Here is an 18478-nt window from a genome sequence, read left to right as displayed (position 1 = left end):
GAAGAATGCAGGTAGTGTTTGCTCGGTGGTTAGAGCACTCGCCTCTCAAGCGAGAGACCTGGGTTCGATTCTCGGCAGGGCGAAACTATGAACAGGTTTCCTTACTCCACAAGCCTGATAATAATCCCTCAAGAAAAAAACAATGATAATTTGGTCACTCAATCCACGACTGTTTGTGGGATACTGCTGTTGGCACTACAACTGTTGGCACTGTTGATACTACTGTTTGTTGGCTGCTGCGTTTTGACTACAAATATACAGTCAATTCACTTTATAGTGTATTCTGCAAGGATTATATTGTATTACATGTGGAAGAATTATCTTGGTGAGGGAATATTTGTGGCGTTTAAAATTTAATTTAAGGTCAAGCAGACCCACTTTGGTCTGAGACAGCAACCAGAAAGGTTAGTAGAATCTGAGATGGGTGCCTCCAGATGCCAAGTAGCATGGCTTCAATCTTGTTGATGTTCAGCTGCAGAAAGTTGTGGGTCATCTAATACTTGATGAAGTCAGGCAAACAATCAAATAAGAGTGGCAGAAGATAAGTTGAGTTGTTTCTCCTGGTACATATGTAACTGAACTCGATGCTTGTGGATGATGCCAATGGGCATCATATAATAAAAATAATCCTTGCATTTGATATAGTGCCTTATCACGTCTTCGTGAGCACTTCACAGAATATAGTGAATTGACTGTATATTTTGTGGGCGAAACGCGGCAGCCAATTGCGCACAGCAGTGTCCCACAAACAGGTATGGATTGAATTGACCAATTTATTATAACTATTTTTTGGAAGGAATTATTATCCTGGAAAAGCGATCCTCCAGTTGGGTAACACCCAGGTTCCTTCTTATTGCTAGGTAAACAGAGACATGTGGAGTAAGGAAACTTGCCCAACATTTTACACTGCTAGGAATCAAAACCAGGTCTTGCGAGGCAAGTGCTCTAACCACTAAGCTACAGGACTTGACAGCTTTCACATAGATGACAAATAGGAGAGGATAGATTGTTCGGGTACTCTGGAGGTGACCATGAAGTAGGCTGGAGCCCGCTGAGTGGAGGGAGCGAGCAGGCTGGTAGGGGTTAGAAGGTCCCAGAGGTAGGGGGTAGCAAGACCATGGAGGGCTTTAGGGTGAGGACCAGGATCTTGAACTGTATCGTCTGTGTGATGGGAAGCCAGTGGAGTCAGGCCAGGATGGGGTTGATAGGCTTACGAAGCCTGGTGTGGTAGAGCACGCAGGCTGCAGAGTTCTGGATGATCTGCAGCCTATGGAGGGAGGAGTTGGGAGGTCGACAAGCAATGAGTTTAATAGTCAAGGCTCGATATAATGAAAGCATGTATGAAGGTTTCGGAGTCCTGCGATGTGAGACAGTGGCGGAGCTGGGCGAAGGTACAGCGCGTCATGGCGCAGATGTGGGGTAGAAAGGATAGTTGAGAGTCAAACAAGATGCCAAGGTTCCGGACTGGCTTAGCAAGGTGGAGTGTGCAACCATGGATGGTGATGCTATCTGCGCCTGAGGTGAGGGGGCACTGACCGGAGCCAATCAGGAGAGCCTCGGTTTTGTTTACGTTCAACTGAATAAAATTAGCTCTCATCCAAGACTTGATGTCTGACAGACCTTCTGTCAGCACAGCAGTGGTCCTGGAGTCAAGGGTGGGGCAGAGAGGTAGAGTTGGGTGTCATCCGCATACATGTGGAAGTTGACCCAGAGAGAGAGAGACGCAGACACAGAGAGCGAGATGCATTCTCGGGGCGGGGTGCCGCCTGGTACGTGTTCTCAGATATATATATATACACACACAGACACATGGAAACACACTCACAAACATACATACAGAAGAAAGATATGCAGACACACTCACTCAGGCACTCACAAACTCATATAGGGAGACACATACTCAAATGCACTCACATAGAGATAGACATACGCACTCAAACACCTAAGCGATAGAGACACACACACTCATAAATAGATACACATAGACACGCACAAACACAGAGCGAGGACGCGCGCACGAACACGGAGCGAGGGACGCGCGCACGAACACGGAGCGAGGGACGCGCGCAGGCACACGGAGCGAGGGACGCGCGCAGGCACACGGAGCGAGGGACGCGCGCAGGCACACGGAGCGAGGGACGCGCGCAGGCACACGGAGCGAGGGACGCGCGCAGGCACACGGAGCGAGGGACGCGCGCAGGCACACGGAGCGAGGGACGCGCGCAGGCACACGGAGCGAGGGACGCGCGCAGGCACACGGAGCGAGGGACGCGCGCAGGCACACGGAGCGAGGACGCGCGCAGGCACACGGAGCGAGGGACGCGCGCAGGCACACGGAGCGAGGACGCGCGCAGGCACACGGAGCGAGGGACGCGCGCAGGCACACGGAGCGAGGGACGCGCGCAGGCACACGGAGCGAGGGACGCGCGCAGGCACACGGAGCGAGGGACGCGCGCAGGCACACGGAGCGAGGGACGCGCGCAGGCACACACCGAGAGAGAGAGAGACACACACAGACACTCACAAACAGAGAGGCACACACACATATAGACACTCACAAACACAGAGAGAGAGAGAGAGAGAGAGACACACACAGAGTCAAACACTCACACAGAGAGAGAGAGACGCACACAAACACAGAGAGAGACATACAAACACAGAGAGAGAGAGACTCACAAACACAAAGAGAGACACACACTCACAAACACAGAGAGAGAAAGAGACACTCACAAGCACACAGAGAGAGAGACTCTCACAAACACAGATACACACTCACAAACACAGAGAGAGAGACAAACACAGAGAGAGACTCTCACAAACACAGAGAAAGAGACACACACAGAGACACACAGACACTCACAAACAGAGAGAGACACACATCGACACTCACAAACACAGAGAGAGAGAGAGAGACACAAACACAGAGAGAGAGAGAGAGAGACACACAAACACAGAGAGAGACTCACAAACACACACACACACGGAGACTCTCACAAACACAGAGAGAGAGAGACGAACACAGAGAGAGAGACACACACAGACACTCACAAATGCAGGGAGAGAGACGCACGCACACATTCACAAACGCAGAGAGAGAGATACACACACATAGACACTCGCAAACACAGAGAGACACACAGACACTCAAAAACGCAGAGAGAGAAAGCGAGACACACAGAGTCACACACATTCACACAAAGAGAGAGACACACTTACAAACACAAAGAGAGAGAGACACACACTCACAAAAACAGAGAGACACACAAACACAGAGAGAGAGAGAGAGAGAGAGACACGCACCAACAGAGAGAGAGAGAGAGAGAGAGACACGCACCAACAGAGAGAGAAAGAGAGAGACATGCACCAAGAGAGAGAGAGAGACGGGCACCAACAGATAGAGAGAGAGAGAGAGAGAGAGACGGGCACCAACAGAGAGAGAGAGAGAGAGACGGGCACCAACACAGAGCGGGAGAGAGAGACACAAACACAGAGGGAGACACAAACACAGAGGGAGAGAGGGAGACACAAAGACAGAGGGAGAGAGGGAGACACAAACACAGAGCGGGAGAGAGGGAGGCACAAACACAGAGGGAGAGAGGGAGGCACAAACACAGAGGGAGAGAGGGAGACACAAACACAGAGGGAGAGAGGGAGACACAAACACAGAGGGAGAGAGGGAGACACAAACACAGAGCGGGAGAGAGGGAGACACAAAGACAGAGGGAGAGAGGGAGACACAAACACAGAGGGAGAGAGGGAGACACAAACAGAGAGGGAGACACAAACACAGAGCGGGAGAGAGGGAGGCACAAACACAGAGCGGGAGAGAGGGAGGCACAAACACAGGGAGAGAGGGAGACACAAACACAGAGGGAGAGAGGGAGACACAAACACAGAGGGAGAGAGGGAGACACAAACACAGAGGGAGAGAGGGAGACACAAACACAGAGGGAGAGAGGGAGACACAAACACAGAGCGGGAGAGAGGGAGACACAAACACAGAGCGGGAGAGAGGGAGACACAAACACAGAGCGGGAGAGAGGGAGACACAAACACAGAGCGGGAGAGAGGGAGACACAAACACAGAGCGGGAGAGAGGGAGACACAAACACAGAGCGGGAGAGAGGGAGACACAAACACAGAGCGGGAGAGAGGGAGACACAAACACAGAGCGGGAGAGAGGGAGACACAAACACAGAGGGAGAGAGGGAGACACAAACAGAGAGGGAGAGAGATACTCACAAACAGAGAGAGACACTCACAAACAGAGACACTCACAAACAGAGAGACACTCACAAGCACAGAGACCCAGACACTCACAAGCACAGAGACCCAGACACTCACAAGCACAGAGAGAGAGATTCACAAACACACACACACAGAGAGACACACTCAAAAACAGAGAGACACGCACTCACAAACACAGAGCGAGAGACACACACTTGTACAAACACAGAGAGAGAGACACACTTGTACAAACACAGAGAGAGAGACACACAAACACAGAGACACACATTCACAAATACAAAGAGAGAGAAAGACACACACACTCACGAATACAAAGAGAGAGAAAGACACACACACTCACAAATACAAAGAGAGACACACACTCACAAATACAAAGAGAGAGAGACACACTCACAAACACAGAGAGAGAGACACACTCACAAATACAAGGAGAGAGACACACACACACTCACAAATACAAAGAGAGAGAGAGACACACAGACACTCACAAATACAGAGAGAGAGACACACACCTATGTTCCTGCTCCTATTTCAGGCATTGAATCAGTACTATGGTGCTTTTTCTTGAGTTAGTATGTCAACTTTGTGTGTAATAAATCAAATTAACTTGTGTAAGTATATTATATATACGAAGTGAACATATATTTAAATTCACATCTAGTGCAATTGAATGAAATAATAGTGTTGCACTACTTATTGAATTAATTTTAATTGTTTAGCATATTGAGTTAATTGCAGTTAGGAACGCTAGACTACAAGGATCTGTTTGATACTACAGAATATGGGAGTCAAAATTGCAGGGATGTCTTCTATTTACTGAGCAGAAACTACATAAATATTCTAGATTTCCCTCTGTATATCTTGTCACAAATTTGCTTTCTGTAAATGTCAAATTGGTCTACTTTAAATCCACCAACATATGTTCTGCTGGAAATAGTGAGGGCCTGTACTGGAATCAGATATTTTAGTTGTTAAACATTAAGCCAGAAAGAAACTACTGAGAGTGAAAGAAGGAATTTGAACAGGAGAACTTTATGCACTTGATGCAAAGTTAATGGGGAAGGAAGAAAGTAAGAGAAAGCAAAATGATTGGAAGTGACATTTGCTGGGAGTTGATTGAGAATATCCTTTAATAATAAGAGGCATAATGTATGTAACTGTTCAATTATCACTTGAGTATTATTACAACCAATAATTTTAAAGGAAATATTGAGCCTATGTGTAGCCATGATGTTGCAGGCTTTATGAGGAATTTAAATAGATTCAGATGGTGATTGAAAGTACTGACATATGGTCTTGACTGTTTCACCACATGGTGCCAGGAAGAAAGGCGATGCTGGTCCAAACACACCTCGGTTTCAGTAGTTATTCACTGTTTCCATCTGGGTTTGTACGCCTGCAACTTAAAACTCTGCCTGATTTTTTTTCTCTCTCTGGAAGTGTGGCTTGTAGGAATTGTTCAATGAGTAGGGATGTGTGTTCAAGCTGTGGACAAAAGGATGGTGGCAGTGCTCTTGTGCATTTCATGCTGAGCTGCTCACCAGGACGTTTACAGGTAGTTTCTGGTGCCTGCTATCAACCTAGTGAGCACTCAAACCATACTTGATGGATGCACCCCAGCGATCTATCCTCACAATGGCCAGGGGTTTTGACTTTGACTCGGTTTGAATCCTGCTAGCAGAAGCTTTTTCATTATCTTCTGCTCACGGGATTCAAAGAATTACAATGCCAGTATTGGCATTTTTCGGCAGTAAAAAAANGGCCAGTCAATGCAAGTCCTGGTGTTGCAATTACACTTAGCCAGAAATTCTGGCTTGACTACCCCCCACCCCCCCCATCCAATTAGTCCCAGGGGTTTTCGCATGTATATGGGACATCATTGCATGACACCATTGTTCAAAATCAAATCTGGCCCAATTTTCCAATGTGAGCTATATTAAGCAGTAAAAGCATGAAGCATCAGTGACTCCATTAAAATGGTTACTGAGCTATGCAAGAACCTTCTTGAACATATTAATTTGCATATTTAGAGATGTCATGAAGTGCATTTTACTGAGGATCACTAACTACAGTACTTATAGCTTATAATCTTTGGATTTCCTTTAGTCCAAACTGGCACAGGTTGTCAGTGATCTGTTTAGTGATGTTGAATCTCTGATATTACTCTTTGTTGACACATACACAGCCAGAATGCTCCGAATGCGTTTGATCCTAGTACATTAGTATTTTGAAAAGAATGATTAACGTACATATTGCTTGGAGGAAGAACAGCATCTGGAAAACTAGTTGACATTGCCTTCTTTTTCAAAAAAAAATAATTCACATTACTACTAAAATTACTAGTATCTCTATTTTGAAACATTGACTTCATTTCTGACTTTGTCTTGACTTGAGTCCAAAATTGAGTGATAAAATTACAAAGAGTAATATCAGAGATTCAACATCACTAAACAGATCACTGGTTGCATAGATCCTCACCCTGACTGGTGATAAATTATGATATTATTATGACTGCACACCATTGGGCCACAACATTCAGTGCAATACACAATTCCTCTACTGTATGTTGCAATTCAACCTTAACAAAAATGCAAAGCTTTTGTGGTACCTGAAGCTGCTTTCATCTGATAGTGTCAGTGAACTCAAAAGCAGGTGGAAACTTCCAATTTGAGTTTAAATATCTTATCAAACCCAAAATTGAAGCCTAATTACTAAATTATCCACTTGTTTTATTATAATAATCCTTGCATTTGATGTAGCACCTTATCACATCTTCAAGACCGTCTCAAAGCACTTCACAGGATATACTGTAAAGTGTAGTGACTGTTTATTTTGTGAGTGAAAAATGTTTTCCATCAACATATATAACCTCATGCCAATGTTGTATTTTAAATGAATCAAAGAACTTATCTGATTTGATTTAAATATTTAATGATCATTTATGTGCAAGAACATATAATAAATGTTCCAAAATATAGTATTCACATTCGTTGTGACAAGTAAAATTATTCAGTTTTGTCAGAGAAAGGAGTAGCTAGAAAATATAGGTCAAAATATTTTTACAGAACATTGAAATATATCTAACAATTAGAATTGCTTTAATCAGTTGTACATCATTTTTTCAAATATTCCATTAGGAATTGTTTAGTAATTGGATACTTCAATGTGGACATGAACAATGTTGACCATGATGACATGATGGTGCAATGTATAAACTGAAAATTAGTAGAAGGTCCACATTCAATTGAAACAACACACATTATGAACTGGACAACAGAGAGCAATTTTGTTGCTATAGTTTGATCTGTTTATAAACCTGATTTTCCCTTGCATAGTCACTGGGCCTTTGATTAGAAATGTTCTACAGACCTTCTCTATTGAATTGAATCATCATTGCAACTTAGTACTTTTTGTGTCATGAACCAGTCAGTTGATGGTTTGGGTGTGCTGTTTCTCCATACTGTTCTCTTCATGATCATTGATGGAAGGATAGGCATTACTAGATAGAGGAAGTCTGGTGGAAATGTTTGTAGTATGTTTGGGGAAAAAAAAGTCTAAGATCAGAGTAATGAACTGCAGGGAAAGGAATGCAATGCTAAGATCTGGGCTGTTCAGGGTCAATTCTGTGTCTGAACCCCTTTATTTCAACTACCACCTTCGAATCAATACGAGATTCATACTTCATTATGTTTAGAATTATATCTGTGGCCGATTCTTTATGGATGTCCTGACCAGAAATATTTTAATATTACACAGCAAATCAAAGCACCAACAATGTTTTATTTAAAAAATATATTTTTTTAAATAGCAGCTGTGTAATTTGATTTGGTCATTTTACTTGAAGGCAATCACTTTGTACAAGTGCTAAACAGAAATTATATTCTCAAATGTACTTTGTGTCAGTTACTATTAAAGTGTTACACTATATAGTTTAATTATTGGTGTTGGATTTAATTAGTTTATAAATAAAAAAGGATTTAAACAGAAAAATGTTATCTGATAGCAATTGGTATCCAATCTCACAAATGGCTTCATATTTCCTAGGACCTCTTTTTAGAACTCCTTTGTAACATTAATTTTGACCCATAGTAGGATATTTCCATTTTACCTGTCATTGTATCTACAAATTGTACTCAATTTTCAAGATGAGTGTAATCAATAAGCTCTGATTAAATTGACACCATGGACTGAATGGACGATGGAGAAGCATGACCTCAATCAGGGCAGAGTGACCTTTCATTCTGGGTTTGGAGTAAACCATCGGTTGTGTTAAAATCCTATAATTCTTTATTCCAGTGTAAAAATACAACTGGAACCTGGAACACTCACTGAGCAAAGGCATTCAATCCCATAGTGGAATAGCTGTTCTGATTCCTTTTATTATCTGGAAATGCAAATTTGTGTCAACAACTGCAACAACTTGCATTTATATAGCACCCTTCACGCGGGGTGCAGTCCTGGAACGCTTGGAAGAAGTTACCCCCACAATCCCTGACGCCTTGAACTCCTCTCCCTCTGGCCTTCAACCCTCACTGACCCCTCTTCTCCTCTCTCCCTCCTCCACAATACCCTCTCCTCCACACTCGATACTCTTGCCCCCATCACTTCCCGCACTGTCTCCTACTCCCGCTCCTCCCCCTGGTACACCACCCACCTCCGCTCACTGAAAAGCCAGGTGCGGGCTGCTGAACGCACCTGTGTCAAATCTGGCCTAACGGTCCACCGACAAATCTGGCTGGACCTCCTCAAAATTTACCGCTCCACTCTAGCCTCGGCCAAGTCGTCCTTCTACTCCAGGATAATCCTGGAGGCGAAGAACAACCCCAGGCTACTGTTTTCCACCACAACCCGACTCCTCCGTCCCCCCCGCCACCCCGCGCAGGTCATCTCCTCCAACCTTCACTGCGAGGAGATGCTGGATTTCCTTGAATCCAAGATCAAGGGAATTCGCTCCGCGGTCACTTCCCCTCCAACATCCACCAACCCACCACCCCCTCCTCCCACACTCCGACTGCTACCCATCCTCCCCTACTCACTTTGTACCCGTTTCCCCACCCTCTGTCACTGAACTCATCCTATCCCTAAAACCAACCACCTGCTCCCTTGACCCCATCCCCACTCCACTCCTTATCTCCCAGCTCCACTTTCTTGCCCCACATATCACTGACATCATCAACCTGTCCCTCTCCTCTGGCTCTGTCCCCATTCCCTTAAAAACTGCCACCATCACGCCCACCCTGAAAAAACCCTCCCTTGATGCGTCGCAGCTATCAAGCTACCGGCCCATCTCCAACCTCCCCTTTCTCTCCAAGGTCTTGGAAAGAGTTGTCGCCTCCCAACTGCGCTCTTTCCTTTCCACCCATTCTCTTTTCGAACCCCTTCAGTCAGGTTTCCGTGCTGCCCATAGCACAGAAACTGCCCTGGTCAAGGTCACCAATGATATCCTGACCATCTGTGACCAGGGCTCCCTCTGCCTCCTCGTCCTCCTCGACCTATCGGCAGCATTCGATACGGTCGACCACGCTATCCTACTCCACCGCTTGTCCTCCCACCTCAACCTTCAAGGCACTGTCCTTGAATGGTTTAGGTCGTACCTTTCTCACCGTCTTCACTTTGTCTCGACGAATGGCTTCTCCACCCCCCGTACTGTCTCATGTGGTGTCCCTCAGGGCTCTGTCCTCGGTCCCCTCCTCTTCACCCTCTATATGCTCCCCCTTGGTGACATCATCCGCAGACATGGAGTTAACTTCCACATGTATGCGGATGACACCCAACTCTACCTTTCCTCCTCTACTCTCAACTCCACGACCACCGATGTCCTGACAGCTGCCTGTCCGACATCGAGTCCTGGACGAGAGACAACTTTCTTCAGCTCAACGTGCGAAAAACCGAGGCCCTCCTGATTGGCTCACGTCAGCGCCTCCGCACCTCAGGCGCTGACACCATCAGCATCCAAGGCTGCACTCTCCACCTCTCAAAGCCAGTCAGGAACCTCGGCGTTTTGTTCGACCCTGAGCTGTCCTTTCTCCCTCACATCCGCACCACAACTGGCACCGCCTTCCATCACCTCCGGAACATCGCCAGACTACGGCACCAACTCACCCCTCACGCTGCTGAAACCCTGGTCCACGCCTTTGTCACCTCAAGGCTGGACTATGGGAACTCTCTCCTCGCCGGCCTTCCCGCCACCTCCCTCCACAAGCTGCAGGTCATTCAGAACTCTGCAGCTCGTGTACTGTCCCGCACCAGGCTTCGGGACCACATCACTCCCACCCTCGCTCGCCTCCACTGGCTCCCCATCCCCCAGAGGATTGATTTCAAGATCCTCATCCTCACCTACAAGGCCATTCACGGCCTTGCTCCCTCCTACCTCTCCAACCTACTATCCCCCTACCTACCTGCCCGTACCCTCCGTTCCTCTGGCTCCGGTCTGCTCCACGTCCCCCGCCCCAATCGCCCTACCATCGGTGGTCGGGCCTTCAGCCTCTCAGCCCCGAGGCTCTGGAACTCTATCCCCCAGTGCCTTCGCCTTGCTTCCTCCCTCTCCTCCTTCAAGGCCGGTCTCAAAACCTTTCTCTTTGACCGAGCCTTCAGCTCCCCTCTCGACTCTCTTCCCCCTTCTCGCTCCCTCTCATCCCTTCCCTCACCCTGACCATTTCCCCCCTCCTCGCTCCCTCCCCTCACCCTGACCATTTCCCCCCTGCTCGGGTCATGACCCAACTGTGCAGCGCCTTGGGACGTCCTCCTGACGTGAAAGGCGCTTTATAAATGGAATCTTGTTGTTGTTGTTGTTCAGCAGTGGCAGAGTCTGACAATGAGCCAGAGGGAGGGTGGAGGTGACCATAAGCACGATCAAAAACAAAGGTGTTAAGGCGGGATTTGAAGGTGGGAGCGAGGGGGCAAGGTGGAGAAATTGAGAGAGAGAGTTTTGGGTCATAGTGGCTGAAGGCATGGCCACCAATGGTGGAATGGAGGGCATGAGGGACAAATATGAGGCTGGAGCAACCGCACGGAGACAGCTGGTGATGGAGTGCGGCGTAAGCAGGTTGGATAGGTAGGGAGGTGCAAGAGAATGAAGTGATTTGAAAATGAGTGAGAGGATCTTGAAATCGATCCGTTCGGTGATTGGGAGCTAGGAAGCCTGGCGAGGACGTATGTGATGGGGGTACGGAGTTTCAGGCAGGTGAGTATCCGGGTGGCGGAGTTTTGAATTAATTGAATTTTGTGTATGGTGGAGCTTGGGAGACCAGCGAAGAGAGCATTGGAATTGTCCAGCCAGGAATTGACGAAGGCGTGGATGAGGGTTTCAGCTGTGTCGGTTGTGAGGTATGGACGGATACAGGCAATGTGGCAGAGGTGGAAAAAAGGAGTCCTGGTCAATGAACGGATGTGTGGTTGAAAGGAAAGCTGGGTATCGAACCTGACTCCTAAGTTGCGCACGGGTTTGAAGAGTATGAGGGAGAGCCCAGGGAGTTTGAGGAATTCAGACCCGCAAGAGAGAAGACGTTGATGGGAGCCAAAGAGTATGGCTTCCCTCTTGCCAACATTCAGCTGCAGGAAATTTGCGTTTTTTTAAGGAAAGGAATGATGACAGCTGTTTTGAATGGGAGTAGTATTGATCCTGAGGAGAAGGGCTGATGTATCTTGTCTGCCAGCAATGGGCAGAGGAGGGGGAGTTGAGCGACCAGTAGCTGGGTGGGGAGGGGGGTCAAGGCAGCTATTTTATGTAGACATTGTCTAGATCAAGTTTCACAAACATATCAGAAATATGGGTGGTGCCATGGTTAAAGTCACTGTTCTTTATACTGTAATTGTGGTTTATGTCAGACATCGGACATTTCTCAGGGTAGTTAAATTAATGGATATCATTTAAAGACAGCAATAGATAGCACAGTGTTCAGGCCTAGGTGAATTTACAGGGGTATATTTTAGCCCTTCAAGATGTTACTGCCATGAAGGGAACTGAATAACCATTACTTAGTTGATAGCAGTCAAGTTTTAGTATTAAATGGATATTCAATAGAATGCTTCAGTTGAATTGGATGAAGTCATTTCATCTCCAGAGTTATGACTTTTTTAATATATCTTCAGTCATGCCATACTTGTAACAAGAGACTAAAAACCTGGTTTTAATATTAGGTGCAGCTTATATGGTCAAAATAGTACTACTTCAAGCTTGAAAAAAAATTAAGAATCAAGGGCCGATGCATTAACTTGAATCTTAACTTCAATATTTTTACTGCTAAGTAAAATGCAACTCATTTGAATAGTGAGTGTCCCTTACTGTAGCATGTTGAATAACAGGAATTGCATACATTTTAGCACAGACAAGTGTTTAAAGATTAAATCTTTTTTTTAAAAAAAACAGGTGTAGATCCCTCTTTTCAGATTGAGACCAGACTTCAGGTTCCCCTACAACCTTCTTCTTCCCCTGCTGCTTTTTCTGCTGCATCCAGACAGCCAAAATCCCGTTCCTCCAACTCCAGGGATGAGCGCTATCGATCAGGTAAGTGAAATAGGAATGTAATGTTTTCTGATCTAGTATTAACCATTGAAGGTGTGTCTGTGTTTGACAAGATACCATTAATCCAGAAATTTCCTGCATATTTTAACAATTGTCGGCTGCAAAAAGAGTACATAAACTAACTCATCAATAAATTAATTTATCAAACAATTTTTTTTAACCTTCACTTTCAGGTCACTTCCCTCTCTTTGGAATTGTCCAGGCCTTTTCTTCCACACTCCTTCCTCTGACCCTGTGTAAGGCCCTAATGTATGGTGTCCTTAGGTTCTTCCCCACTGCCTTTCTTCTGGATAGGATGACCTTGGATATTCCACACAGCAATTGACTAAATTAATAACATAATCTTAAGAAAGTCCCAAAACACATGGGTTTTGCCACAATTAAGGCCAAGAAACGGTCCGTTAAACCTATAATCTGCCAACTCCTAGAACAAAAGTAGTTTTACGTGCTCCTCACAGTTCACTTGGGTCTGAAATGCTGTACATTGTCCAGCGCCCTGGGACGTCCTCCTGATGTGAAAGGCTATACAAATGTAATCTTGTTGTTGTTGTTTCTCTTCCTCTTGATGGTGGAAAAGAGAGATGTGACCAATGAGGGATACCAGTTTAGCACAATCTCTATTGGGTTAATAATAAATAATCCTTGCATGTGATAAAGCTCCTTATCACGTCTTCGAGACGTCTCAAAGTTGAATTGACTTAGAAAGCAGGATGGACCTGGTCCTTTACCTCTCCAAAGCAATGTAACATGAAGGTGAGAACTTAGTTAATTATAGGATTATGCCTTTGTTCCACCATTCAAGGACTCTATGTGCTGTTGTGTTGAACCACTATGCCTTCATTCTAGCAAATGAAATGTCCTTTAAGCCATTTGATTCTATTCTGATGGTAGTTTTCCGATGCATGTTTCATGATATTGCTTCTTGGTCTTCCTATTCTCCACAGATTTGCACACTGAAGCAGTCCAAGCAGCACTTGCCAAATACAAAGAGAGAAAAATGCCGATGCCTTCAAAGAGGCGATCTGTGCTTGTACATTCATCGCTAGATGCGTATACTCCACCAGGTACACAGATTTCAGGATAGCAGACCTGCTATTGTTAAGAAAGTCTTTGTGAATTCTACAGTTAATTCTATCAGTACACTTGATACATTATCTTCCACTGACTGGTAAACTTGCTCTAGATGGAATGGGCTTTCAAGTAGTAGTTCTATTTTGCATTGCTCACCCAAAATAGAGAAGATGTATGTTTGCATTACGTGAGAAGAAGTTACTCTGGTGGAGGAATTGAGAGGGAGAGTAGAAGAAACTGTTTCACACAGATTATCAGAATATGGAATGCTTTGCAATAAATGACTATTCGGGCTGACCCCATAACATTTATAAGGAAATTGGATACATTTTGAGAGGAACAATCTGAACATATATGAATAAAGAGCAAGGAATTTAGTGTAGTTAACTACAGTGGACGGGGTAGTAACCAGTAGATTTGATAGACTCCTATTTCATTTCTAAATTCAGGAATGATGAGAAAAAATCTAATTTGGAATATGTTACAATTACCATGAGTGATGGCCAATCGCAATAGGAGTTCATAAAATGGAATTAATGGGTGATGGAATTCCTCACCTATTTGATGGCTGATACATTAATGGAACTAGCAGAGGCCTGGTTGTAGATTGACTCAGGCAGGCCATCACCAAGTAATGGTATACATCAATCGAAAGAAAAACATTAGAAATGGGTTTTTAAAACTGTTACATCTTCCCTTTTTTATTTTTTCCCTGGGAAAGCAATGCATCCTGGCCAAGAAAATGTATGCATTGTTTCCCTTAGGCCTCCATTAATGATGCTATTGAGCTGACAGGTTGGAGCTGTATAAGAGTACCACGTGTTGATGGACTCTATGTTTTCCTTTTTTTTCTTGTGTAGTATTTGTCCAGTAATTTCTTCAAAAATCATGATTGAAATCAGGAGCTTATTATTGGCATTAACACTTGTCCAAATGCAAGGAATATTATTATCCAACCACAACGCGTCTTGAATTTGATCAGGCACCCGCTTTCTTCTCTCTCACCCACCCCACCCCCACTCCCCGAAAAAAAACCTGAGCAAAGGATTTAGTGTAATTGTACAATCACAGCACGTGGCAGGGATCTGTGTAGACTAATGCTGCATGTAACTCATATTCCCATAAATTTGGGATCTTGGGTATTGCCGTTTCATTTCCTATGGATGCGAAGAAGGAATGATCCTAGAGTTTGTAATGCCCTTCGAACATAATCTGGTTACATTTTGCATACTATATTATATGAGCAGGTATTCACATTTCATTGTTCATTTGGGTGTTTGTGAAGACTCATATATTGTGTGTACATGTGTGTGGAGAGAGATGGCTAACATTGTCTTCCAGTATAATTTATACTATGAGTGCGTCATGTGTATGCTGTAGCTGTGTTTTGTATGATGAGCATGTGTCTTAAGATATATTGTTTTCAAGAGTGAACGATGCAAATGAAACTTGAATGTAATCTAATTACTGATTGGCATGCACATAGCATGACTTTAATTTATACTGTTGATGAAATAGACGCTCCATGTAGTAAAAAGTCTAATATAGCACCAGTTCTGAGCACCCAAAATGTTTCAAATCTCTATACTTCAAAAACAACAATGGAAGCATTCTATAAACTTGTGTTACTGTTTTCTCAATTTTGGTGATGTATCATATTTTATAATCCGACATAGAGTATTCTGACCTATATTGTAAGTAACTGGGACGGGGTAATCGGGAAGATCCGATACATCAAACAAATTACTTTTTGACAGTGAATTGGAAATGGAAAGGTCCACTGAGACTCTATATAATAATGATAACTAGAAAATGTCTGATTTGTTGCCATTTGAAACTCCTCTCAATATGTTTGTCTGATGCATTGTGTTGAAACATACTTTGGACTTGGTCAGAATTGATATGAATACTCTGACTATAAAATATGGACTTCAATGATGCAGTCCTGGGGCTTAAATGTACTGGGTTCCTCCATTCTATAAATTCTGGTTTGAACATGTTTTTTTAAAATGTTACATCTCCTTCCTCTATATATTGTTTTTCCTCTGGGAAAGCAATGCATCCTGGTCAAGAAAATTGATGCTTTTTTCTCTTGTTCCTCCATTAATGATACCATTGAGCTGATGGTTTGGAGTTGCAGAAGAGTACCATGTGATGATGGGCCCCCAATGTTTTCCAGTACATATTTACATTTATATAGAGCCTTTCACGTTGGGAGGACATCCCAAGGCGCTTACAAGGCTGGCTTGGCATCCAAGCGGAGAGTGGGAGCTGAGGGTAGTGAGTAGTTGTGAGCAGATTACATTAGGCTCTCTTATTTTTTTATGAATAATAGTTCCAGCTAGGACTTTGAGGACAAAGTATCTTAATTTACTGCTAATTCAAAATTGCGTATTAGACTCCCTGGCTCTTGCCTACACTACCTTAGGGGACATGGCAAGCTGGAGAACTCAGAAAACTGCAGGTGGGTATCGACAGGTTGGAGGAGTGAGTAGATAAAATGGCAAATGGAATTCAAAGTAAAAAAGTATGAATAAGTGCATTTTGGGGAAAAAGAGCAAGTAAATCACCTCTAAAGGGAAACTTTCCTAACACAGTGAACGAGCAGAAAGACATAGGAATACAGACTACAGGCTTTTAAAAGTAAGAATGCAAGTGGACAGTAACTTTTTTTAATAAAAACTAAATTCTAGGTTTTATTTGGGCACTAAATTACAACACAGTGGATACAATGATAAATTTGTACAAGGAATTGATTTAGCTGCAGATAGAGCATTGTGTAAAATTTTAGACATTTCATTTCAAAAAAGATATAGCAATTGAAAGGATACAGAAGAGAATATCTAGGATTTGAGGATATACTTGTGGGGACGGACTTTAAAAGTTGGGACTGTTTGGGCTGAAACCAACAAGATAATAATAAATCTGATAGAAACTTTCAAAATGATGCATGTTGTACTCATTTAAGAGAGGTACACCATTTTCTTTGAACAAGGAGACAAAATTGAGGATTAATCCCAACATATTTTGATACCTTCACTTCTTGAATCTAGTTAATCACATGAGTTGACATTATCATCATTAACTATATTTGTGTTTCATAGAATTATATAGCACAGAAGGAGGCCATTCAGCCCATCGTGTCTGTGCCGGCTCTTTTAAAAGAACTATCTAAATATTTAATGGAAGTGATCTAGTGGAGAAAAAAATTACCCTGTGGAAAAATGTTTCACTCACTGTGGACTACTTTGCATTCTTCTTCTTTACAGGTCGTAATTTATGAAATTATATACAATTTCCGTACCTAATTCATGGTATAAACTGAGATCTGTAGAAATAAAGATTGAATTCTATTTATCATATCACCTTGCTCATGGGATGCAGTTTGTATCCTGACACCAGTTGTTTCCTGGCTGCACTGGTTCCCAATTACTGAATGGATCTACTACAAGATCCTCTTACTTGTTTTCAAATCCCTTCATGCCCTCCCACCTCCCTACCTATCCAATTTGCTTACCTCCCATGCTTTCACCCCCTCAATCCTTAACCTTCTCCTTCCCCACTTTCAAATCCCGTCTAAAGACTTTCCTTTTGGAATGTGCTTACGGTCACCTCCCACTTCCCTCTCCCCCTGGCTCGGGGTCAGACTCTGCCACTAGCTTCAGGATGCTACCCCGTGTAAAGGGCGCTATATAAATGCAAGTTATTGGTTTTTACACTGCATGGATAGAGGTACTCTTGAGTGTCTATGTTGCAGGGTTTAATAGATTAGATTCTGCACTGTCCTAACATCAGTGTTGTATTGAATACAGACACATCTTCAGCATCGGAAGATGAAGGCTCACTGCGTCGCCAGGGCCGGATCACCTCCACTCCAAAGCAGGGCCATTTGAACGTAGAGCACTGGCTTAACAAGGTTATCCAGAGCTCCTCCACCTCATCCTCTGCATCGTCCACCTCATCCCATGTAGGAGGGAAACCTACTGCTTCACTCGCTGACCTCATGGCGCATACCCATTTAGGTCAGTAAACCTTCATTTTATTTTCTCTGTAGCATGATGGAAAATAAACCTCCTTAGTAAACACTTGACAAATATCCAGGGGTATCGTCTTAATTGTCATAACTGTTCTCAATCACAACTGAAAAATGCAGTGTTTGGGGGAGTGGAAAGTCAAGAAGAGACTGGGGTGCAAGAAAAATTTGCTGTCATAAGACTCAGATGGAATGCATATAATATAGTCTGATGGTGGCTGCTCAAACAAAATTGTTTGATGCAGAAGAAGCATGCTTGGAAAAAGTTAGGGGAGAGAGCATATATATGTTTATCACCTGATCACCAAATCTTAGCACTGGTTTGCAAATTGAAGCTATATTGGGCATGAAACTTCTTTTTCTCACCACTGTAATATCTGCCATTTCCTCTCCCTTGAGTTGCCAAGAAGCTGATTCATATTCCATTACATCCAGGCTTGACTTTGCCAATGTCCTGTTTATTGGACCCACCAACTCTTGCCTACGCACCCTGCACACTATCCAGAACTGCAGCATGTTCTCTCCGCACAAGGCTCTGGAAGCCTATCACCTGCTTGCTCTCTCCGTTCAGCGGGCTCCGGCCTGCTCCATGTCTCCCGCCC

The 18478-nt window shown here is 44.1% G+C and overlaps 1 protein-coding gene across 4 annotated transcripts in view; it reads left to right on the top strand.

Annotated features, from left to right (window-relative positions):
• The window catches only part of LOC103176851 (disco-interacting protein 2 homolog A), a 122021-nt gene that overhangs the window by 52942 nt on the left and 50601 nt on the right, over window positions 1–18478 (top strand). For all 4 annotated transcript variants that reach the window (XM_007890645.2, XM_007890644.2, XM_007890643.2 and 1 more), the window contains 3 exons: window positions 12617–12754; window positions 13717–13836; window positions 17656–17865. In XM_007890645.2, the coding sequence (XP_007888836.1) occupies window positions 12617–12754; window positions 13717–13836; window positions 17656–17865 (468 nt within the window). The remainder of the gene's footprint in view (window positions 1–12616; window positions 12755–13716; window positions 13837–17655; window positions 17866–18478) is intronic.

Source organism: Callorhinchus milii, unplaced genomic scaffold (genome assembly GCF_018977255.1).
Source record: "Callorhinchus milii isolate IMCB2004 unplaced genomic scaffold, IMCB_Cmil_1.0 Scaffold6, whole genome shotgun sequence".
Classification (NCBI taxonomy): domain Eukaryota; kingdom Metazoa; phylum Chordata; class Chondrichthyes; order Chimaeriformes; family Callorhinchidae; genus Callorhinchus; species Callorhinchus milii.
The sequence above is the reverse complement of the archived record's forward strand: the minus strand, read 5'-3'. Positions and strand labels throughout refer to the sequence as shown.